This window comes from Hemiscyllium ocellatum, chromosome 39, assembly GCF_020745735.1.
Source record: "Hemiscyllium ocellatum isolate sHemOce1 chromosome 39, sHemOce1.pat.X.cur, whole genome shotgun sequence".
Lineage (NCBI taxonomy): Eukaryota > Metazoa > Chordata > Chondrichthyes > Orectolobiformes > Hemiscylliidae > Hemiscyllium > Hemiscyllium ocellatum.
Window position 1 is genome coordinate 14,248,942 of NC_083439.1, and position 24,469 is coordinate 14,273,410.

At 42.6% G+C, this 24,469-nt stretch overlaps 1 protein-coding gene across 1 annotated transcript in view; it reads left to right on the top strand.

Annotated features, from left to right (window-relative positions):
- The window catches only part of LOC132834137 (NT-3 growth factor receptor-like), a 771,032-nt gene that overhangs the window by 426,639 nt on the left and 319,924 nt on the right, over window positions 1-24,469 (top strand). Inside the window, exons 9-10 of the mRNA XM_060852772.1 lie at window positions 13,468-13,491; window positions 15,184-15,254. Coding sequence (XP_060708755.1) covers window positions 13,468-13,491; window positions 15,184-15,254 — 95 coding nt within the window. The remainder of the gene's footprint in view (window positions 1-13,467; window positions 13,492-15,183; window positions 15,255-24,469) is intronic.

Below are 24,469 nucleotides of genomic sequence, written 5' to 3' on the forward strand. Positions count from 1 at the left end.
CCAAACATTAATTTAAACACACAGAAAACACCATGTCACTCACTAACCCAAGCATCCAAGAACCCAAACTTGTAATAATTGAAAATATATATGTATAAACACACAACATACACACATACAAATAAATCACCTCATTTACACTAAACTTAGTAATTAGTGAAGTCAGCTCCTGACATTAACTTAAACGATGTTAGCTGAATGTTGTATCCATTGCACCATTAATGTTTACACAAGACAACATTGAGATGACAGTCTCCTAGTATGGATTTTTAAAAAAGCTAGTTAGGAAGTGATTTGTGAACAGAAGCATTCCAAGAATTGGTGTTCTTCACTTCAATTCTAAATTACGCTGATTGGGAACAGAATAGGGTAACATGGTTTTTGTATATGATACTAAAGTAGGGTGCTTTGTCAAAGAAAATTGGAGTTAAAAGTATTGTGAAGGGTGAATATTGTTATGTGGATGGCCTGTTCTTGAATCTGGACATCTGAATGTTTTGTCATCCATTTATCTTCATTTATAGCTGAATGAACTTTGAGACCAAAAGGCTGGTTAAGTTCAGATTTCACCTTGCAAGAATCAAAGAAGCAAGTGCAGGCAGGAGTTGGAAATCTGCAAAATGGAAGATATAACCAAAAGGAAGAAATGGTTTAATTTATATTTAGGAATTTTACACAGGATTCAGTGGCAGAGCTAATTGCATCATCCAGGTAGCCATGTAATAAGGCTGAATGTAAAGTGTAGCCCTTTTGTCTTGTTGTTCTTAGACATCAATGAATTCAAGTTTTAATTATGCTTTTTGTTGTGCCATCTGTACGTCTGAGATGATCTCACCTCAGTCAATCCGAAGATGTTTTTAAAGCTTCCATTGAGAATTTTGATTTTCTTTTAGCACTATGTGAAAGAAACAGAGTGGAATGATAACAGAGTGGTTGTAAATCATTTCTCGGGACTGTGACATGTTTTGCGAACATATATATAACATGAGATTCAAACTCTCAGGAGTCCCAAAGATCCTGAAGCAGGGATTCTTCATTCCACTGGCATCAGGTCATTACAAATAGAAAGAGAAATTAAGGATAAACAGGAGGTTATTTACAGTGTGCGCATGGAATGACTACATGCAACATTTGGCTGTGTAGTTTCATTGTTTGTACAATCAACCTTCTCTCCATCAGAGACACTCTTGCTTTGCAATGAGAGTCCTTTCAAGCAGTCCAGTGGTCCTCCCTCAGCATTGGCACCTGCTGGTGGCGATCCTGGAGACTTGTTCAACTCCCTTACTCACTATCATCTTTCACCATTGATACCTGCTGCTGATGGTCCCATTACATGTCATTGGCCAGTGATTAATATGATCTACTGTTTTAGCTACAACTGTGATGAAAAGGATAATTTTCATTTTATGCAGCATTCCACTGACAACCAAAATCACTTCATCATAAACAAAGTTAGAAGCTTTTGCAAAGCGAGGGTTGGGGAGAAGATCAGGGTCTCACTGTAGGCCTGGAGGAGTTCAAAAAGTTAGGAATGGGGTGAGAAACAGGTCACTTAACAGTAATTAAAACTTTAAATGCCTTTAAAAAGGCACACAGAAATGGACAATTCATTATAGTTACAGATGAGTTTGATACTATTTACCAGGAAGTGCAACAATACACTTTTCAATATGTTTGAATGGTCAGTCTGTGATAATACTGTGGCTTTAAGAGATGTATTTTGTCCTTTTTTTGAAGAGTGCTTTTAAGGCAGAGGTGTAAGCAGTCTACAGGAACAACTAGTGTAAACAGTTTGTGAGGCTTTTTTTTTTAAAAGATGGAACAATAGAAGCAGCCTGAATGGGTGTGATCAAGCTCCCATAGGACCAGGAGTTTTAGTTTAAGCTTTCAGAAGTTGCTGTTGGGTTCTTGAAGAAGTGGAAGCAATTTTTTCCCTTTCTCAGTTATAGCCAGAAACTGGGGATTCTCTTCCCAAAAGCTGAAGTTGAATGTGAGACAATCTGTTTTCTGAATTTGCCTTTTTCCAAAGATGTGTTTTAGGATGTTACTATACTGGAACAATTAATTAGTTGTAGTTACTGTATCTATTAATCTGTTAAGTTTACGAATAGAGTTAAATTATTCCAATTCCTGTTTCTTTTGTTGTACGCTAACAATAGTGGATGAATAAAGTGTGTTTGGGTTTAAATCTGGCAGTTTAATCAATCAAATTGCATCTGGAACACTACACCTTGCATTTACCTTTGAAATGAGAAAAAGTGGGGGTTTAGACTATCTTCTGAATATTGTGAGCGAGTTTGGTTTGGTCCATAACAGGTTTCTCATATAGATACATTTATCACAGAACTTTCGATGTTTATTTGCACACGTGCAGCTCCTGGGAGCTGGAGTATTTAATTTCCATGTAAATAACAGGAGGTACTGTAAGTGACATCATTATTTTAATGGTGGAGTGCGACCCACAATTTTCATCCATGATAATAGTTTTCATTTTATGAGTAGTCCCACGGTGGCACAGTGGTTAGCACTGCTGCCTCACAGCGCCAGGGACCTGGGTTCAATTCCCGCCTCAGGCGACTGACTGTGTGGAGTTTGCACATTCTCCCCGTGTCTGCGTGGGTTTCCTCCGGGTGCTCCGGTTTCCTCCCACAGTCCAAAGATGTGCGGGTCAGGTGAATTGGCCATGCTAAATTGCCTGTAGTGTTAAGTAAGGGGTATATGTAGGGGTATGGGTGGGTTGCGCTTCGGCGGGTCGGTGTGGACTTGTTGGGCCGAAGGGCCTGTTTCCACACTGTAAGTCTAATCTAAAGCAGTGCTGGGGAGGGTAGACTGATAATATACCACTTGCCTTATGGGCACAAGGTTCCTACGTTTCCAGCCAGAGTTATCAATGGGAGTGCTCAGCTTTGCTGTCTTGGCGCAGTGAGGGACCCTATGAAATGAGTACAATCATAGGGTGCTTAGTGTCTCATATAGCAAGGCAGGTTTTGTGATCAAAGGTTGCCTTTGTTGTACTAACATCATTCAGCAACCCTGAATTGCGAAGGGGATAAGATGTGACTGCAACATTGCCTGCACCTTCACTCTGACTGAGCGAATAGAAATTATCAGTAGACAATGACAAATATCTCACATCTGGAGAAAGTACGAGATTGTCTGCAGGGAATACAGACACCTGGTGAGGCTGAGTGGAACACCGTGATCCAGAAGGTTAGCAATTTCAATGATTGCTGAACTGCATAAGAATGAGGCGAAAGTGCAGAGCTTCGGTGCTAAGCAGAATGATTAAATTGTGCGGGAGGAGAGAAAAGGCCCATGGCCTTTTATTCCCTTGGCATCATATGAGGTCAGTGCTACATGGCTGTTTGTTTACTCTTGTTTTGTTCACAAAAAAGCTGCAGCACCAAAATCTGTTTTATATTCACTCTGTGGTTCAAAGAAAGGGCTTCAGAATTTCTTCAGTGCTGGCATGAGTCTGAATATTCTTCTTCACCTGTGACCAGCAGTGCTCAAAGGAAGCTCAATCCTTTTGATGGCTGATGTAAAGCTTCCAACTGCTTTCTTTAAAGAATCAGGAAGTGAGTATCAGGTTCAAGCTGTTTGCAGTCCCTGTCCGTGAGGAATGACTGCTGGAAGTACCATTTCTGTCCTACCGTTATTCCAAAATTAAGCTGTTCTGATGTAAAGAACTAATGCCTTAGGAAGAATCATCAACTCCAGTTAGATGGATTCTGGGATGTTTCTTGGAGTTATCTCCTCCTCCAATCACCCCCTTCCACTATTGGCTATGCAACACAGCTCTCTTCATTGCCAATTGGACACAAAGCAGATTGCTTATTTTCTGATTAGGTGGTTTGTGACCAGCAGGCAAATGTCTTTATTTACCTGTTTCCAGTACTAATAAATTTGAAGGAAAACATTTCCATTTTGTGCACCAATAATTTTCACTGCTTGCAGTGGTGTCAAGGAAATTCACTTGAATTGAGACATAGAGCCATTACAGCACAGAAGGAGGCTGTTTGGTCCATCGAGTTTATGCCAGCTCTCTGTCGACCCCAGTCAATGCCAGTCCCCCACTCTATCCCCGTAGCTCCATATTTGTAATTCCCTCAAGCATCCGATTTCCTTTCAAAATCATTGTCTCCATTTCCATCAGCCTCATGGGAAATAAGTTCCTGGTCATTCTTACTTCATTTAAAAAAAATATATCCTTGATGCCTGCCCAATATTTCTTGTCAAAACCTGAAATCTGTGCTAACACCATCAACTAATGACAACAGCTTTGCTTTAGTCTCTGAAGAATAAGGATGTTTCAGGAAGGTTGGTGACCTGCGTGTTTGGTGAGAGTAGCTGTTTATTTCCGATTTAAAGTCAGTCTCCCCCATGTTTGGAATATTTAAGAACTCTCAACCTAGCAAAGAGGCCTGGGTGGCAGCTTGTTCCTGTTTTCGGACCGATAATTGACAATTAGATAATTGTTCTCCTATCTAATGCCCAAAGCATCCCAGGACTATGTGTGGAATCGTAGGTTCATCGGTGAGATAAGGGAGATGAACCCTAGACCAAAAAGATCAGTTTGGAGAGGACAGGTAAGAAGCAGATGATCTTAATGAAGGAGTTCCTGTGAACAGATGGAGGCTCCATCATCAAATGTGAGACTAAGTTGAAGAGAGGATTGTTTAAGCAATGGCATGGCTGATGAGGACAAGATCAGAAGAGAGGATGGTGTGGAAGCAGGGAAAATTCAGGACATTAAGATTTGAACAGGAAGACAACATGTTGAGATGGACATTTGTGTGTTTGGGGAAACTGTATGGATCAATAAAGGCAGGGGTCGAATGGGGTGGAGAGATCTACTGTGCAGAAAGACAGAAATGGCAGAACTTTAGTTGAGATTTATGGAGTATGTAAGAGTCACTGAGGAGAACATTGAAGTAATCAATTTTGGTTATGATAAATGCGAGGATAAGAAAAATGCAATCCAGTGCTTACTACATCATGTCTGCTGCTTGTTTTGAGTTTTAATGAAAACAAAAGCTCTGATCTGATATTTGAACAAAGCTCCTGCCTCAAAGAGACAATTGAAGTGCAATGTCTCAACAAATATAATCCATCTGATGCAGCTCATATTAATTCATCTGAGCTGAATTGTTTTAACGTTCACAGCTGCACAGATTGTAATTGTAGCTTGTGACTGCCTTCAGTTATCATTTATGACAGAATCCTATCCTTTATCATTCAGAATGCTACTGCTAAATTTTTCTTCTATGAATGATTTCATCCTCTGTTTCACCTCTGATAAAGCTGGGACACTTGGTTGATCTTCTATTTTTCTGGCGTAGACCGACCAACCTAAACGCAGGAGCATTGGGAATCTTAATCAAATCCACAAAATGCTGCAAATCCACTGCAGGTCAATTGAAAATGTAGAATCTTACTGCACAGCCAACCTTCGGCCCATTATTCCCATGCTAGCACTTGTCAAGCTGTCCATTTTACTCCCACGGTCCAGCCTTTTTACCACAAACTTGCAATTTCTTCAATGGCATGTCAAGTCTGGTTCCACCACTGCTTCAGATGGTGCACTCCAGATCTTAAATACCCTCTTGTGTGAATCAATTTCTCCTCATTTCTCCTTTCTTTTGCTGATATTTTAAATCTTGTATTAGAAGCCTGATAAGGCTGTGAATCAATTGTTGGAAAAGCCCATCTGGTTCACTGTTACTATTTAGGAAAGGAAGCTGCCATCCTTACCTGGTCTGGCCTACATGTGACTCCAGACCCACAGCAATGTGGTTGACTCTTAACTACCCTCTGGGAAATTAGGGCTGGGCAATAATTGCTGGCCTCGTCAGTGATGCGGTTGTTTTGTGAATTAATAAAAAAAAGAGTGTGGTGCCCAGAACTGAACATATGACTCAAGCTGAAGCCTTAAACAGACGATCTGGTGTGTGTTATTTACTTTGCCTCCAGTGGGGTTCTGTATCTAATGAGAAATTGTTTATGTTAACTCCTGTCTCATAAGAACAATAGGTGATCTCGAATTGTATGGTTTGAGTGATGTTCATATATGACAGGGCAGTATGGTGTCTCAGTGGTTAGCAATGCTGCTTCACAGCACCAAGGACTTGAGTTTGATTCCAGCCTCGGGCGACTGTCTGTGTGGAGTTTGTACATTCCCCCTGTGTCTGCGTGGGTTTCCTCCAGGTGCTCTGGTTTCCGCCCACAATCCAAAGATATGCAGGTTAGGTGAATTGACAATGCTAAATTACCCGTGGTATTCAGGGATCTATAGGTTAGGTGCATTAGTCAGGGGTAAATGTAGGATAATAAGGTAGAGGAATGGGCCTGGGTGGGTTACTCTTCAGAGGGTCAATGTAGATTTGTTGGGCTGAGGGCCTGTTTCCACTCTGTAGGAATTCTATGAATTTCAGTGCTGAGATGTGTGTGGCTTACAGTAATGGACACTTCAGCATCTAGGCTAATACTAAGCTCTTTGGTTATATGGGGTAGCACACTTCCGTTGGTTTGATATGTTTCAAGTGTCCCTGGCTAAGATAGAGTTTGAGACCGTTATGCAATAGTGTTGCATTTCATATCATGTGTATATCTCTTAAAGATATACTGCATGCTAGCTGTGAGACATAACCAATGATTTATGTCTGACGTGGTGACCTTGTTCATTGCACCTACTAGCAAAATCAAATATCGCAGGCACTTTCTTAACTACCTTATCAACTAGCCGTATTCTTCAAGGGCCTGTACGTACCTGTTAGTGTACCCCATGTGTGGTAAATAAAATTGGTGATTTATAGATGGCAATTGCCAAATGGAAATATGATATTGTGACTCTGGTGGAGATCTAGCTAAAAGAAGCTACAAGCTGGGCGTTAAATATTCCTGATACAAGGTGTTCGGGAAAGATAGTTAGGAGTCATTTAGTAGCACAAAACTTGAATATTGATGAAAAAGAGACATTTTACTTCTTGTATTCATTGTAAGAATGAAAATTCAAAAGGAGAACCAATTTTTATACGGCTTGATATGGAGACGCAGTTGAGTGATTGGCAATTAGTTCTGATTGTCAGAGGAGTTGCCATGGAGAATGCATGCATTAATACTGATTAACAGCCATGTTTTGTTTTTTTCATCAAATGTAGAAAAATGGAAGATAGGAGCAGAAGGAGTCCATTCAATCCCCACCCCCGAGCCTGTTCTGCTATTCAATATGATCACTCGAGCTCAATATCCCAATGCCGTCCTCCCCTCATATCCTTTGATCCCTTGAGCTACAAGCACTATATTGACCTTCTTCTTTAAAAAGGGTAGATGTAGTTTCGGTACATATAGTGTGGCTTCTTTGTTGCCTGTTGCACCTGCACGCACACTGTGGTGCACACAGGTCAAAAAGAACAGCCCTCTCTCTCAAGTTACAACCATTCCTTCCTCTTTTTCATCTACATTGAATGCTGTGCTTTTGCCCATACACTCGGCCTGTCCAAGTTGCACTGCAATATTTCTGTAACCTCCTCACAGCTCACTCTTCCACTCAGCTTTGTTCCATTTGCAGATTTTGAGATCTTACATTTTGTTCTCTCATTGAAATCACTCACAAATATTGTGAACAGCTGGGGTCCTGGTATCAATCTCTGTGATGCCCCATTCATCACTGCTAGCCATTCAGAAAGAGACCCATTCATCCCTGCTATTTGTTTCCTGTCTACTAACCAACTTTCTACCCAGCACAATACAGTACCCCAATCCCATGTGCTTTAATTTTTGCACATTCTTTTTGGTGGGACTTTGTCAAAATCCTTCTGAAAGTCCATTGGCAGTCAGTACTTTTATAAAGCGATGGTTGCGTTCTTGTGCAACCCCATGTTATAGAAAAGTCATGCTTTACAAACAGTGGTTAAAAGAGTTGGTGCTGCAATTATGTTACAGCCAACACACGTTTTGAAAGTTCGCACTTTGGAAACAACGTCAATCGCGTTACAGCGAATTAGTATTGATGAAATGTACCTTAGAGCGGAATGACCTGTAAAGTACATCCACTCACTCTCCTGATCAACCGCACTGGTTTCAAGTGTTGTGGGGAAAATCACCAGCCTCGGAGTCAGAGTCGGGGTACAACGACAGAGTTTATTTTACAAGGAAATACAGGAGCTCCCGGGAGAGAAAGACCCCAACAGCACAGTGGTCACCTGAGAGTCTTCTCTCAACCCAGTGCACATGTAATGAAAGTTTAATACATTTTGTGTTATAATAGGTCAGTGATGAGATTATTGTCTCTGTAACATGGTTTGTTTATTGTAAACATTGCAGGATTGTTAATAGTTTCGGTGCAGTCATTGTCAGTTCCAGAGCAGCCTTTGTTAATTTCAGCACAGTCGTTGCCAATTTCATTGTAGACATTGTCAGTTTCAATGTCTGTGCGAAAGTCCATTGCTGTAGTATTAGGCGCTAATTGCTTTTCCTGAGGACAATTATTGCAGCCCTGGCTATTATCACTCGGTATCAGACTGTTAGCATTTTTATCAAAGGTGTTGGCTGGACCCAGATACAGCGGGCTGTATACACTACCCATGTGTATTCTCTCCCCCAACCACCTTAAACTAGTCAATTAGGTTGTGAGTGCATTGTGCTGGCATTCTGGTGACTCAAGGCAGTGCCTGTGTTTGCTCTGCTGTCTCTCTCTCTATATATTATGGCTTGGCGGCCATCTTGTGTGTCCGTGTGCCTAGTGTCATACTGCCCCGTGCCATCTCCCACTTCACAAGGAAGAAAATGGGTTGGGACAGACAATGATCATTGTATCAATAAGTTTTAGGCTGACTATAGAAAAGGACAAAAAATAATCCAGTGTAAGTTTGATTAACAGTGGGGGGGAAGCCAACTTCAGTGGGGTGAGAATAGATCAGGGCTCAATGCTTTGCCAAAGGTTATAAGGACAAACAGCAACTAAGCATTGTTTACCTTTTATAGGTGAGGTGCAGTAAAAATATATTCCCTCAAAAGGAAAAAGGAAGAGAAAACAAAACCAGAGCTCCAAATTCAAAACAAAAGACATAATCATTAAGATAAAAGAAGGAAAAATGGATATCATGTCAAAAATACAATTGCAAAACCAGTCTGAATATAAAAGATTCAGAGAAGTGAAAAAGCAAATAAGTGAAGCAATGAGAGAGTACGAAAAGAGACTGGCAGTCAACATTGAAGTGAATCCCAAGGAGTTCTACCCACCTTTAAGAAGCAAAAGTATGGTAAAAGAGGGAAATGTACCAAATGGGACTAAAAAGGGGATTTAAACATGGAGGGAGGCAAAAAGGCATAGCTTAGGTATTAGATTAATACTTTGCATCTAGGCTTACCAAGAAAGATAATGTTCTGCAGGCCAAGATAAAAGATGAGTTAATTCAGACACTAGCTAGATTTAACTTGACATGACAGAATAAAAAATGAGGTCTGCAGATGCTGGAGATCACAGCTGCAAATGTGTTGCTGGTCAAAGCACAGCAGGCCAGGCAGCATCTCAGGAATAGAGAATTCGACGTTTCGAGCATAAGCCCTTCATCAGGAATAAGAGAGAGAGAGCCAAGCCGGCTGAGATAAAAGGTAGGGAGGAGGGACTAGGGGGAGGGGCGATGGAGGTGGGATAGGTGGAAGGAGGTCAAGGTGAGGGTGATCGGCCGGTGTGGGGTGGGGGCGGAGAGGTCAGGAAGAGGATTGCAGGTTAGGAGGGCGGTGCTGAGTTGAGGGAACCGACTGAGACAAGGTGGGGGGAGGGGAAATGAGGAAGCTGGAGAAATCTGAATTCATACCTTGTGGTTGGAGGGTTCCCAGGCGGAAGATGAGGCGCTCCTCCTCCAGCCGTCGTGTAGTTGTGTTCTGCCGGTGGAGGAGTCCAAGGACCTGCATGTCCTCGGTGGAGTGGGAGGGGGAGTTAAAGTGTTGAGCCACGGGGTGATTGGGTTGGTTGGTTCGGGCGGCCCAGAGGTGTTCTCTGAAGCGTTCCGCAAGTAAGCGGCCTGTCTCACCAATATAGAGGAGGCCACATCGGGTGCAGCGGATGCAATAGATGATGTGTGTGGAGGTACAGGTGAACTTGTGGCGGATATGGAAGGATCCCTTGGGGCCTTGGAGGGAAGTGAGTGTGGAGGTGTGGGCGCAAGTTTTACATTTCCTGCGGTTGCAGGGGAAGGTGCCGGGGGTGGAGGTTGGGTTGGTGGGGGGTGTGGATCTGACAAGGGAGTCACGAAGGGAGTGGTCCTTGCGGAACGCTGATAGGGGAGGGGAGGGAAATATATCCTTGGTGGTGGGGTCCGTTTGGAGGTGGCGGAAATGGCGGCGGATAATGTGACAGAAGCATTGGTTAGACTGTTTGTACTTAATCATTGACCAATTCTCTTCTATCCAACCTCCAATTCAGCAGCAGCCTCTTGAACTGCCCTCTCTGTCCATCTTCCTTCCCACCTATCTGTTCCACTCTCCTCCCTGACCTATCACTATCACCATCCACCTGCACCTAGCTATTGCCTTCCCAGCTACCTTACCCCCACCCTCCTATTTATCTATCAATCCCCATCCCCTCACTCCCAACACATTCCTAATGGAGGGTTTATGTCCAAAACCTCGATTCTCCTGCTCCTCTGGCCTGCTGTGCTTTTCTAGCACCACAATGTTTGACTTCACTTATGACGGCAAACGAGGAAAGTTAGGCCTGTTCTCCCTGGAAAAGAGAAGGCTGAGAAGAGATTTGGTCAGGGACTCAAATCATGAGGGGTTCTGGAAAGAGTAAATCAGGAAAAATTGTTCCCCTCTGTGAAAGGATCAAATCCAAGTAGCTGTAGATTTAAAGTAATTGGTAAAAGGAATGAGGGCAACAGGAAAAAGCTTAATCACGCAATGTGTGATTTGTGGTCATATATCACTGCCTGAGGGTGTAGATTCAGTTGAAACACTCAAGGGGGAATTAGACAATTGTCTGAAAAGAAAATGTGCAAGGCTGCAGTGAGAAGGTAGGAAGTTAAAAAAAATCACACAACACCAGGTTATAGTCCAACAGGTTTATTTGGAAGCACTAGCTTTCAGAGCGCTACTCTGTCATTGGGTGGTTGTGGAGTATCGTAAGACACAGTATACTATAAATTCTATGTCTTACGATCTTATACTCCACAATCACCTGATGAAGGAGCAGTGCTCCACAAGCAAGTGCTTCCAAATAAACCTGTTGGACTATAACCTGGTGTTGTGTGATTCTTAATTTTGCCCACCACAGTCCAACACCAGCATCTCCAAATCGGGAGCAGGTAGGAAAGTGGCTTAGGCGAATTGCTCATTCAGAGAGCCAGTACAGAGATGATGGCGTGAATGGTCTCCTTCTGCACTGATAACAATTCAGTGGTTAACCTTTACAAGCAGAAGCTTTCCTCAGAATTGGTGGAAGGACACAGCTGCAATGATACCTTCCCTTAAATCTCCAAATATTGACTGACCTGTTGTGCATTCGAAATGAGGACAGTGTACATTAACTGTAGTTTCCTACATAAGGATTTTTTGTCTGTTTCACATGTATTTTGCGAGGAGTTCAGACTTTGTGTGAGTAGTTATGGTCATTTTGGGCCTTGCTAACACACATTAATGTTAGGGATGCAGGATAAACTTCAACATCAGCAGGGTGAAAAATCGATAGTGCTGGTTTCCATGTCGCTGCATTATCCTTGGTTAGAGACAAACAAAAACTGCAGATGCTGGAATCCAAAGTAGGCAGGCAGGAAGCTGGAAGAACACAGCAAGCCAGGTAACATCGGTAGGTGGAAAAGTCGACATTTCAGGTGTAACTCTTCTTCAAGTCCTGAAGAAAGGTTACACCCAAAACATCAACTTCACCTTCTAATGCTCCCTGGTCTGCTATGTTCTTCCAGCCTCCTGCCTGTCTATACTACATTATCCTTGGTAGACAGCCTTTGTTGAAGTTGAATTAACTAAAAAAAAAGAAAATAGGTGCAGGAATAGATCATTCAACCCTTCAAGGAGGATGACGAGGGGCTTATGCCTGACAAGTTGATTTTCCTGCTCCTTGGATGCTGCCTGACCTGCTGTGCTTTTCCAGCACCACATTCTCGACCCACATTTGACCCTTCAAGTCTGCTCCACTATGTAATGTGATCGTGGCTGACCATCCAACTCATGACTCTGTTTCTGTATTCTTCCCATACCCTTTAATCCCTTTAGCTCGAAGAACTTTATCTTGAAAACATTCAATGTTTTGGCCTCAACCACTTCCAATGGCAGGGAATTCCACAAGTTCATCATTCTCTGGACGAAGATATTTTTCCATTCTAAATGGCCTATCCTGTACCTACAGACTGTAATCCCTAGTTTTGGACTCCCTGGTCATTTGGTCCTTCATCCTGTGTTTACCCAGTCTAGCCCTGATGGAATTTTGTAGTTTTCTCCCCATTCTTCTAGTTTTTTTTTCTTTTTCTAATTTTTCTACTCACTTCATCCTTACTTTTTGTTTGCGAATCACTTTAAATCCATGCCTCTTAGTTTTTATTTCCTTTACAGGCAGGAACAGTTTCTCCCTATACACTCTATCCACACATTCATGATTTTGAAAACCTCCATCAGATCATCTCTTTGCCCTCTTCTCTCTCGAAGAGCTTCCTCAGTTCTTCAATCAATTGGAGTCAGGCAGTTCTCTCATCCTCAGTCATCATAAACATTCCTGATTCTGCTTTTAGGCTTGAATGGTTGCCGCATTAATTTTGGAATTCTTTTCCCATTTCACTAGAGGCCACCAGAAGAACTTGGTGGCTGCTGACAGTCTGATATTGTCCACTAAAACGTGAATACTGGTGAGGTTGGAAGACACTGGGAGGAAGTTTCAGGTCTACTTTCACGTTCTGGAGTGGCACTATTCTGAGAGACGTGCCAACAATGAGGCATCTCAGTAGGAAAGCAACATTTCAGAATTCAAAGTTCCTCAACAAGTTAGAAATGGATTAAAACATGAGGTCGAACATGTCTTTAGGAAGCAGTGTCATTTCTCATGCTGACAGATTTAGTTTCGAATTCACTGCAGCTTCGTATAGCAGTCTCTCAGCTTGACCTCAAAAGCTAAGTTGTGTTGTGGGATCAGAAATTGGAATTTCACACTGATGGATTGTAAAATCCAAACAGAATTTTTAAAATTCTGGAATAAAACTTTACGTCTAATGGTGACCATGTAAGCGTTGTTGTAAAAGCCCATCAGGTTCACTAATAAATGGTAATCAGCCATTCTTATCTGGGTGACATCTGACCAACAGCAATGTATTTGACTCATAACTGACCTCTGGGCAATTAGTGAAAAGTAATGAATGCTGGCACAGACAGCAACATTCATAGCACATGAATAAATAAAGAAAAAAAAACAAGCTGTCCTTTTCAAACTAATTTTCCTCCTGTCTTCCTTCCCTGCAGAAATCCTGGAGAACCCTTTTTACAGTAAGTATCTTTTCATTACTAAGCTTAGATTATACCCACTTTGTCCTTTGAAGAAAATTGACATTAGTGAGCAGCATGCTCCAGAGAGGCTATTTGCTTTTTGTTCCAAAGCACAGCACTCATAATAAGGCAAAAGAATTATTGAAAAAATATGAATGACTAAATTAATACCATTTCAATCAAGTGCCATCAAGTAGCCACTGCAGGATGATTTGTTGATGTGCAGGATTATTTAGGAATGATTGTCCACCATTTGCTTAGATTGACAGTACCTTCTGAATAAGCAAAGGCAAAGAATATTATGTTTCAGAAAATGACAGTGGCAGATGGTGCAGAAGATCGGGGATGTAAGAGAATCAGTCGATGATGATGCAGTTCCCAACTTATTATTTTCTTGGCCTCACTCATTTGCAGGCCAGCATGGTGGCTCAGTGGTTAGCACTGCTGCCTCACAGGGACCCGGGTTCAATTCCACCCTCAGGTGTCTGTCTGTGTAGAGTTTGCACATTCTCTCTGTGTCTGCATGGATTTCCTCTAGGTGCTCCAGTTTTCTCCCACAATCCAAAGATGTACAGGTCACGTGGATTTTCTGTGCTAAATTGCCCATAGTGTTAGGTGCATTAGTCAGAACGGGACGGGTGTGAGTGGGTTGCTCTTGTAGGGTTGATGTGAACTTGTTGGGCCAAAGGGCCTATTTCCACACTGTAGGGAATCTAACCTAATCACTCACTACTCAAGAACCCTGCCTGTGACTTGGTATTAGGCTCCTACCTTTAGCTCTTGCTGCGGTTTGTCTTAAGTCCGTTTCCAATAAGCTCCTATTTACAAATGGCTCCACCCTCTGGAGAAGGACAGCCTGTTTATACCTTCCTTCTTGGTCACTCTGACACACTCCTGTTGATTCACACAGGGAGGGTTATTGTTGGAATGAGGCAGCTGCCAGTGAGTGAAGAATGAGGTGGGGGGATGCAAAATTAGCAAAAGAAAACAGATTAAAATAGACAGTGTTCACCTGGGTGTTCAGGCAGGAGGACAGTGGTATAAAAGGTACCTTATGTTGAGGACAGCTTCTAGCCTGGGCTATACCTAACTTGGGAGAATTTCACGAGGCAATGCAAGATAAACTTTCAAAGGTTTCTAACTCCTGTTGCACCTGATCTGTTTGATAGGACAGTGCAGAAGGAGCTTAACTCTGCATCTGATCCAAATGGGCCTGACCTATACATGTAGCACGGGACAATAACTGAAGGCCGAATCCGCTCAAAAACTCCGGAATATCTTTTCGAGAATAATCTAATTGCTGTGAAGGCTTACATCTTGAATGTTCCACCCACTGTAGTTTAACAAAATAGCAGGCTACCTGGGGAGAGGCACTCAGGATGTGTATGCGTCAGCTGCTGTCAGGTCTATTTATCAACACTTCCAATTAAGATCGGTAGCACTGCAGACCTGTGTGCAAATTACACACTTGAATCAGCCCAATTCCTGGATTTGAAGAGAATCCACTTTGGTTCAGACCAGCTGTGAGCTTCTGCTACCACTCCAGTGCCCTGCCTTGTCCTCTCTGTGTTCCTACAGTCCTTTAAATGGCAAATGAGAGAAGAGTCAGAGGTGGGGGTCCGTTTGGGATTATTTGTTGGCTTTCGTTTGATTAGCTGGCTCTTCCAGTAACCATGTGCTTTCTTTCTCCAGTTCCATCATTCGAAGTGACAACAGGCCCTCCTGTCAGTGTAACACACAAGCCCGAGGGAGACACTTTTGGCGTGAGTACCAATTTAAGCAGAATTATTGCGCCGTCACTTAGCTGGAAGGTGTCAAACCATTGATTCTCCTTTGAACTCAAGGCAGCAAAGACTGAATGGGATCTGTTCTGGTACATCGTTGCTTTCGGACACCAAGGACAAAGCGTTTAAAGTAATTCCTTTTCATCTTACCAGTCACTCTTTGAATTTGAAATGTCAGGTTGGATCTTCCTGATGATGTTTGTTGGTGAAACAGTTCTGATATTGAATCATCTTAACTTCCCCCAGGAGTTTCCCAATCGTCCAGTTAATGGGTTGAATAGAGTACTTTGTCAATAAGCCTGAGGATCACAGGCTGCAGTGTGCACAATAATGGCAAACAGGCTCTGTGTACGAGAAATGTATCACTACACTTTTGTTTTCACTTTGTTTTCTGTTGATCTCTTTTCAATGTTATTTTTTCAACATTTTAGTTCCGTCACCAGCCGTGTCTATCAACCTGTATTCCTTTTTGTATTATATGGGAAGCTCATGGTAAAACACATATCCATGAGGACTGTTTGCTGCCAGTCCAGAGCAGAATATAGATTATCTCAGGTAAGAGTTACACCACAGAAGAGAATGCTACAAAAATAGAGAATGTGGGAGGTGTGACGTTTCCAAATTACCACAGATTTAAGAACAGTCTCAGTAGAATTGAGGTTGGCAAATATAATGCCAATTTTCATAGTAATTAGGAATAGAAAAAAAAAGCAAAAAAGAGCAAAGGCTAATTGATTTAACAACTATCATTGAAAAAATAATGGAATTTATTTTGAAGGAGGTCTTAACAATGGACATTATTGTGAATATCTAGTCCATGCTTCAAGCATTGCAGTTGTGAAGTAATTGTAGTTTTAAGATTTAGGTTATAAGTGTATAAGAAAATGGAATTAATAGAGCTGAAGCAGATAGAAGTTTTTCACACTCAATTTGTTGTGATTATGTGGCTAACCGATAGAAATGTGGGATCGAGTGGGTTTGCTGAGTTGGGACACTTTGTCTACACTCTTGTAGTAATGAAATTCCAGTTTAGTTATGGAATTTACCCCTGAATAATAGTAAAAGCATTCTGTGAACTCTGAAAGGCGATAAAACGCATTTAATTTATTAGCTCAAAGAAGAAATTGAAAGATGGACATTTAACCAAAAATTCCAGTTCAGGATAGCTCAGGGTAGGCCACACGTTCATGGAGATAGGGGGAGCTGAAGAGGTTCTCCAGTTTCAGTTTATCTGTACACTTGCTGAGAGAGAAATGGCTGCAGTTTGAAGTTGGGATAGTGCCAAAGGAGAGGAAGTGACCAGACAGTACAAATAATTTTGTTAGCTGACTCCAGCCAGTTAGTGCTCAGGAAAATTCCAGGGAATAATGTTTCCTTGCTGTGAAGAAAATGTTAGGATGGATTGGAACAAGTCACTATGGTTTGCTGAAGGATGTGGCCAGTAGGGTGGATAATGGGGAACCAGTAGATTTAGCATATGTTGACTTCCAAAAAGGCATTTGATAAAATGCCAGAGACAATGTTAATTGTCAAGTTAAGAGCACAAGGAATTGGGAGTAATGTATGAGATTGAATAGAGACTTGGTAAATAGACACAAAGCAGAGAGTGAGTGTAATGGGTTATTTTCAAATTTGTAGGTTGCATTTGGTAGGGTGTCTCACTATTTAAAAATCTATATTAATAATTCAGACAAAAAGATCAAGTGTAACCTATTTAGGTTTGTTGACGATGCAAAGTTAGGTTGGAAAGGTAATCTGTGGGGACGACTCAGAGGGGTTACAACAAATTAGAGATGGGTTAAGTGAATTGGCAACAAGACAAAAGATGGAATATAATGTAGGGAAGTATTTAATTAGTCACTTTGAGAGAAAGAAAACAGAATTCTTGTTGAAAGCTGTGAAACTTGTAAATTTTACTTTCAGAGACTTGGGTGTGCTTATGCAGCAAATGCTGGGGTATACAGTGAACAATTGGGAGTCACAGTGATATGTTGGCCTCTGTTGCAGGGAGAAAGCGAGGACTGCGATGCTGGAGATCAGAGCTTAAAAATGTGTTGCTGGAAAAGCGCAGCAGGTCAGGCAGCATCCAAGGAGCAGAAGAATCAACGTTTCGGGCATGAGCCCTTCTTCAGGAATGAGGAAGGTGTGCCAAGCAGGCTAAGATAAAAGGAAGGGAGGAGGGACTTGGGGGAGGGGCGTTGGGAATGCGATAGGTGGAAGGAGGTTAAGGTGAGGGTGATAGGCCAGAGAGGGGGTGGGGGCAGAGAGGTCAGGAAGAAGATTGCAGGTCAAGAAGGCGGTGCTGAGTCCAAGGATTGGGACTGAGATAAGGTGGGGGGAGGGGAAATGAGGAAGCTGGAGAAATCTGCATTCATCACTTGTGGTTGGAGGGTTCCTAAGCGGAAGATGAGGTGCTCTTCCTCCAGGCATCGTGTTGCCATGGTCTGGCAATGGAGGAGGCTAAGGACCTGCATGTCCTTGGCAGAGTGGGAAGGGGAGTTAAAGTGTTCAGCCACGGGGTGGCTCCCACCTCACTTCCCTCCTAGGCCCCAAGGGATCCTTCCATATCCATCACAAATTCACCTGCACCTCCACACACATCATTTACTGCATCCGCTGCACCTGATGTGGTCTCCTCTACATTGGGGAGACAGGCCGCCTACTTGCGGAACGTTTCAGAGAACACCTCTGGGAAACCCGTACTAACCAACCCAACCATTCCGTGGCTCAACACTTCAAATCCCCCTCCCACTCGACCAAGGACATGCAGGTCCTTGGCCTCCTCCATCGCCAGACCATGCAACATGACGCCTGGAGGAAGAGCGCCTCATCTTCCGCCTAGGAACCCTCCAACCACAAGGGATGAATGCAGATTTCTCCAGCTTCCTCATTTCCCCTCCCCCCACCTTATCTCAGTCCCAACCCTCGGACTCAGCACCGTCTTCTTGACCTGCAATCTTCTTCCTGACCTCTCCGCCCCCACCCCCTCTCCGGCCTATCACCCTCACCTTAACCTCCTTCCATCTATCGCATTCCCAATGCCCCTCCTCCAAGTCCCTCCTCCCTACCTTTTATCTTAGCCTGCTTGGCACACCTTCCTCATTCCTGAAGAAGGGCTTATGCCTGAAACGTCGATTCTCCTGCTCCTCTGTTGTAGGGAGCCCAGGAGTAAAGATGTCTTGCTGTACTTGTACAGCATGTTGGTGAGACCAAATCTGGAATACTGTATACACTTTTGGCTTCCTTAATACTTACATAGGAGGAGATGTAATGAAGGTTTGTGGCGTTAGTCTCTGGAATGAGAGTGTTGTCCTCTGATGAAAAGATGTGTAAATTGAATCTCTGTTTCCTGAGGTTTAGATGAAAGAGAGGTGATCTCATTGAACTATAAATGTTTCTGAAGGTGCAAACAATGAGAAATGGTTTCTGCTGGTCGTGGAAATTAAAACATGGGACATGGCCTCAGGAAAAGTGGCTGATCATTTAGAACTGAAATGAAGAGAATTCTTTCACCCAAAGGTGTGAATCTGTGGAATTGTCTATGTCAAAGTGTTGGCGCATTCTGTTGTTGAATATATTTAAGGCTGGGATAGTCAGATTGTTGGTGTCTAAAGGGAACTGGGGAGCATTTGAGGAAGTAAAATGAAGCCTGAGATCAGTCATAATTGTATTGAATGCTGACGCAAGCTGGACAGGCCAAATGATCGTTTTCTACTCCTGAAACAGGCCATTCAACTGAACTAAATCTCTTCTGGTATTTAGGCTCACTTGAACGTTCTCCTGTCTTTCTTCATCTATATCGAGCAGCTTTACCATCTAGTCCCTCCTTCCTCATATGGTTGTGTCGTTTCATCTTAACTGTGTCGATACTATTCACTTCAATCACTCTCTATGGCAGTCTCGCATTCCCCCACTGTGAATAATGATTGTTCTGTTTTCTAATGTAATGGTTCTGAAAGAGTTAACACATTAAGCTCTACCTGATCTGATAATACAATAAGGACTTTGGTCAGAAAATACAGAATATCTTAGGGACTCTGTTATCTTAGTTCTTCTCATAGGTTTTGTAATCCTCTCTATTTTACTTCTGTAGCTTGTACCAGATTACTGTCAGGCAGTAGATTACATCTTGTTTAAGACTGGAGCTGCTTCTTTTTCAGAGAACCATTGGTGGTTTTCCTCTATTGCTGTAAACTGAGTAGGTCCTTAGATCCAGTCAAGGAAAGAGGGTGGCAGCAGCAAATTATCCCAACCTCACATTGGTACCATAGTCCATATGATGACTATGGCTTCTAGTTATGCTCATCCCCACAAAAGGAAACATTCTTCCTCTATCCACTCACCAAAACCTTTCATAATTTATGTCTCTATTAAGTCACCTTCATTTGCTTTTTCAACGGTCCCTCAGCCTTTTTCAGATATAAGCATCTAGATATTTATGTATTGGATATAATCTTTGTGAATCTTCAAACTCTTGGCAGTGTCTTTATATCCTTCCTATAATATGATGACCAGACTTGCATACAGTACTCCGAGTCTTCTCTAAACAAGGTGCGATACAGTGTGAGCATAATTTCTCTATTTTTCAATCCTATCCTTCCAGAAATAAAGCCCAGTGTTTGGTTTGATTTTTTTTTTAATTGGCCTTTGTTAAACTATGGCATAAACTTTAGGGTTTTTTTAATACACATATTCATGGAATATTCATCCCTAATTGTTCAGATGGCAGTTTGAAGTCAACCACATCGCTGTGGGTTTGGAGTCTCATGTAGGTAAGGATGGCAATTTCCTCCCCTAAAGGACATTAGTCCAGCTGTTTTTTTTCCGACAATCGATTCATGGTCATCATTAGGCTCTTTAATTCCTGATATTTATTGAATTTGAATCCCACCACCTACTGTGAGGGGTGGGCGTTTGAACCCAGCTCGACATTACTGGAGTCTCTGGATTCATAGTCTAGCGATAATGCCACTAGACCATAATGGGGGGGGGAGAGAGATTTGGAAAATGGTGACATTGATGTTGATGCCATGTGGTTGTACGGATCCGAGGTGAAAGGTGAGGCGTTCTTCCTCCAGTTGGCAGGTGGCTTTGATTTGGGGGTGGAGAAGGCTGAGGATTTGCATGTCCTTGGTGGAGTGGGAGGGGGAGTTGAAGTGATCAGCCACATGGCGGTGAGGTTGTTTGGTGTGTGTAGACCAGCGATATTCCATGAACCGCTCTGCGAGTTGGTGTCCTTTCTCCCCGATGTAGATGTCTTTTTATCAGTGCAGATATCCACTCTGTCTTCTCCTGGCCCCTTGCATCTCCAGTTTTGCTCCTCTGTCCCATTCGTTTCTCCAGTATCTGTCCCTCGTCATTGTGGTATCCAATATCTATTCCCAGCACAGATTCCACTTAACCTTCTCATCTCTTTTTGCCGTCATTGTACTTAATTGTTTCATGCTTCTTTTTAGGATCCTTAGCCATGTAATTCTTACATTCCTCTTGGCAATTACAGTATGTAGAGGAGGTATTTACATCGTTGCTGTAGTAACATCAGCAAAATAATGACATAATCTGATGATCTGAGGTGATTTTTTTTCTAGCAAATCCAGTTTTAATGAGTGCTGAACAGTACGATCCCTTTGCTGAACAGATTGGCATCCTTTGATATTATCATTCTGTGCCCTGAGGTTCTGCTTGCTATTGAGTTTTCATCTGTTTGCCAGAAGGAGCCAGTGCAGATGGAAAGATTTGCTGTTATATTATCAAACTGCTGTAATTTCACAGAAATGACCTGCAGTGAGAAGCATATTTTGAATCTGATGCTCACTCTATCTGTCCTTGGGGACATTGGCACAGTTGACTGCCCATTTTCAATTTCTCCATGACTCTTCCCGCTTTGTCCTCTCACTTTCCTGATGCCACAAGTTGGCCGATGGCGAGGTGCAAGCATAACCTAACGCAGCGTATTGCTGAGTAATCGAGTTTGAGGTGAGGTCCTAATTGTACTATATGGTCTGCATCCCATTTATTACCATTATCTTAGAGCTCTCCTGTGCTGTGAATCTGACTCTGTGATGATCATTTAATTTGATGCATCTTTTAGACCTGTATTTTTGTGCATTGCACCTAGTTGTTCCGTTTTGTTCACTCCCACCAACCACCTCCGCAAGTTCTCCATTGCTAATCCTCATTTACCAGGAATCCCATCTGTTCGTTATTTAAATCTCTGCAATAAACAGCTGTTAGCTAATACTCATGTCATTACCTTAACCTAAAACTCTTCAATTGAATGTTGCATATCGAGACAGCTTAGCTGAGTGTAGGTCGAAGCTATCTGTGCTATGTAGGGTATGGCAAATGGTCTACAACTGCTGTATTTATGGAATCTCTGTGAATGTGGAGTGAGTGTGACATACTTGATGATATCAGTACAGTAAGGTCAGGGCAATGAATAGCAGCACGAAATGGCCATTTAGCCCCTGGATCTCACTTCATTTTGCAATTAAATTGTGGTTGATCATCTTGTTCAAAACCATTTCGTCGAATCAAAGAATCCCTCCGGTGTGGATAGAGGCCATTCAGCCCATTGAGTCTGCACCAACGCTCCTTTGTAGACCTAGCCCCCAATCCTATCCCCCTGACCCTGCATTCACCATGGCTAATCCAACTATCCTGCACATCCCTGGACTTTATGGGGCGATCTACCATGGCCAATCCACCTGACCTGCACATATTTGGACTGTGGGATGAAATTGGAGCACCCAGAGAAAACCCATGCAGATATGGGGAGAACGTGCAAACTGCACACCAACAATCTGGAATCAAACCTGGGTCGCTGGAGCTGTGAAACCACAGTGTTAACTACTGAGCCATCATTCTGCCCCACACTTTGTCTCACACTATCCCTGTATCCCTTGTAATCCTCAGTATTTAAAAATCTGTCAATCTCTGTTGTGGACTGACTCAATGTCTGAACACCCGCAGCCACTTTAGGATTGAGAATTTCAAAGATTCACCACACTCCAGGTTAAAAAAAAGGTCCTTTTATTTTTGTACTTATCAGCTTACCATTTTATTGGAATATTGTGCACAGTTTTGGGTCCCATGTCTCTGGAATGATGTATTGGTCATGGAAACAGGCCCTTCAGCCCGACAAGTCCACACTGACCCTCCAAAGAGTAACCCACCCAGACCCATTCCTGAACCTATTACTCAACATTTACCCCTAACTAATGCACCTAACCTGCACATCCCTGGGCACTATGGGACAGTTTAGCATGACCAATCCGCCCTAACCTGCACATCCCTGGGCACTATGGGACAATTTAGCATGGCCAATTCATCTAAATTGCACTTCTTTAGATGGTAGGAAGAAACCCACACAGACACGGGGAGAACGTGCAAACTCTACACAGACAGTTGCCCGAGTCCCTCGCACTGTGAAGCAGCATTACTAATCACTGAGCCACCGTACTGCCCCTGAGGTTCATAAGGATGGTCCCAGGAATGAAAACCTTGACATATGAGGAACATTTGAGGACTCTTGGGCTATACTTGAGTTTTGAAGGATGAGGGAGATCTAATCGAAACATAGAGAATACTGAATAGTCTGGACAGAGTCGATGTTGGGATGATGTTTGCATTTGTAGGAGAGACAAGGACTTGACAGCACAGACATAGAATAAAGGGAAGACCTTTTAGAATGGAGATAAGGAAAAAGTCTACAGCCAGAGAGTGGTGGATCTATGGAATTCATTGCCACAGAAAGCTGTGAAGGCCAGGTCATTGAGAATATTTAAGACTAAGATAGAAAGGTTCTTGAGTATCAAAGGGATCAAGAGTTAGGGGGAGAAGGCTGGAGAATGTTGGTTTGGAGGGGTATGGGCAGGGTGCAGGCAGGTGGGACTAGATTGGGTTGGGATATCTGGTTGGCATGGACAGGTTGAACCGAAGGGTCTGTTTCCATGCTGTACATCTCTATGACTCTATAAGTAACTTATCAGCCATGATTAAATAGTGGAGCAGCCTCAATGGGCTGAAAGGCCTAATTTCTGCCCCCATGTCTTATGGTCTTATTCTGAGATATCTCCCTGTTTGTAGGGTCCCCTCAGCTAATTAATCAGTCACATTCTTTCTGCATCTACCCTGTCAAACCCTGTAAGAATTTTATATGTTTCAAAGAGACCAGCTCTCATTCATTTTAAACTCTCCAAAGAATATAGGTCTCCTTAATGGACAATCCCACCATATCTGATGAGTGGACCTCTCATATATCAGAGTTGATCTTTCTCTGCACCGTCTTTGAAGCTATAACACTGTATTCTACATTCTGTTCTATTACCCTGAAGTACTTAATGTTGGTATGATTTGCCTGATTAGCATGCAAAACAATACTCTTCACTGTATTTCGGTACAGAAGACCATAAAACATAGGAGCAGAAACTAGGTCAATCGACCCATCAAGTCTGCTCTGCCATTCAATCATTGCTGATAAGTTTCTCAATCCCATTCTCCCATAACCATTCATCTCCTTAACAAACAAGAACGTTACCTGTCTCTGTCTTAAATTGCCTTCTGTGGCAATGAATTCCAAAGATTCACTACTCTCCAGCTGAAATCTTTTCACCTTATCTCCATTCTAAAGGGTCTTCCCTTTACTCATAGAGTCTCTCCTACCAATGGAAATATCTTCCCAACATCCTTTTTGTCCAGGCCATTCTGCGTTCTGTATGTTTCAATTAGATCCCCCTCTCATCCCTCTAAACTCCATCGAGAGTAGACCCAGTGTCCTCAAACGTCCCTCATGTGTTCGGCCTTTCATTCCTGGGATCATTCTTGTGAACTTCCTCCGGACCCACTCCAGGGCCAATATATCTTTCCCGAGGTATGGAGCCCAAAATTGTTCACAATATTCTAAATGTGGTCTGACTAGAACCTTATAAAGCCTCAGAAGTACATCCCTGCTTATTTTACTCTAGTCCTCTCAAAATAAATTCGCATCTGCAGACCTCACTTTTTACTCAAAGATTTTAACCTACTGCGAATCCTCTTGCAAGGATGCCTTCCTTGAAGAAGCTCTCTTCCTCCCTCCACAAGGATTTCAGTGAGTCTCTCTCTCACTGCACCCCTCAGGTCATCTCCTTTGCACAGAAGCTCTTACTCAGATTTCTCCAGTTTCCTCATTCCCCCCCCCCACCTTGTCTCAG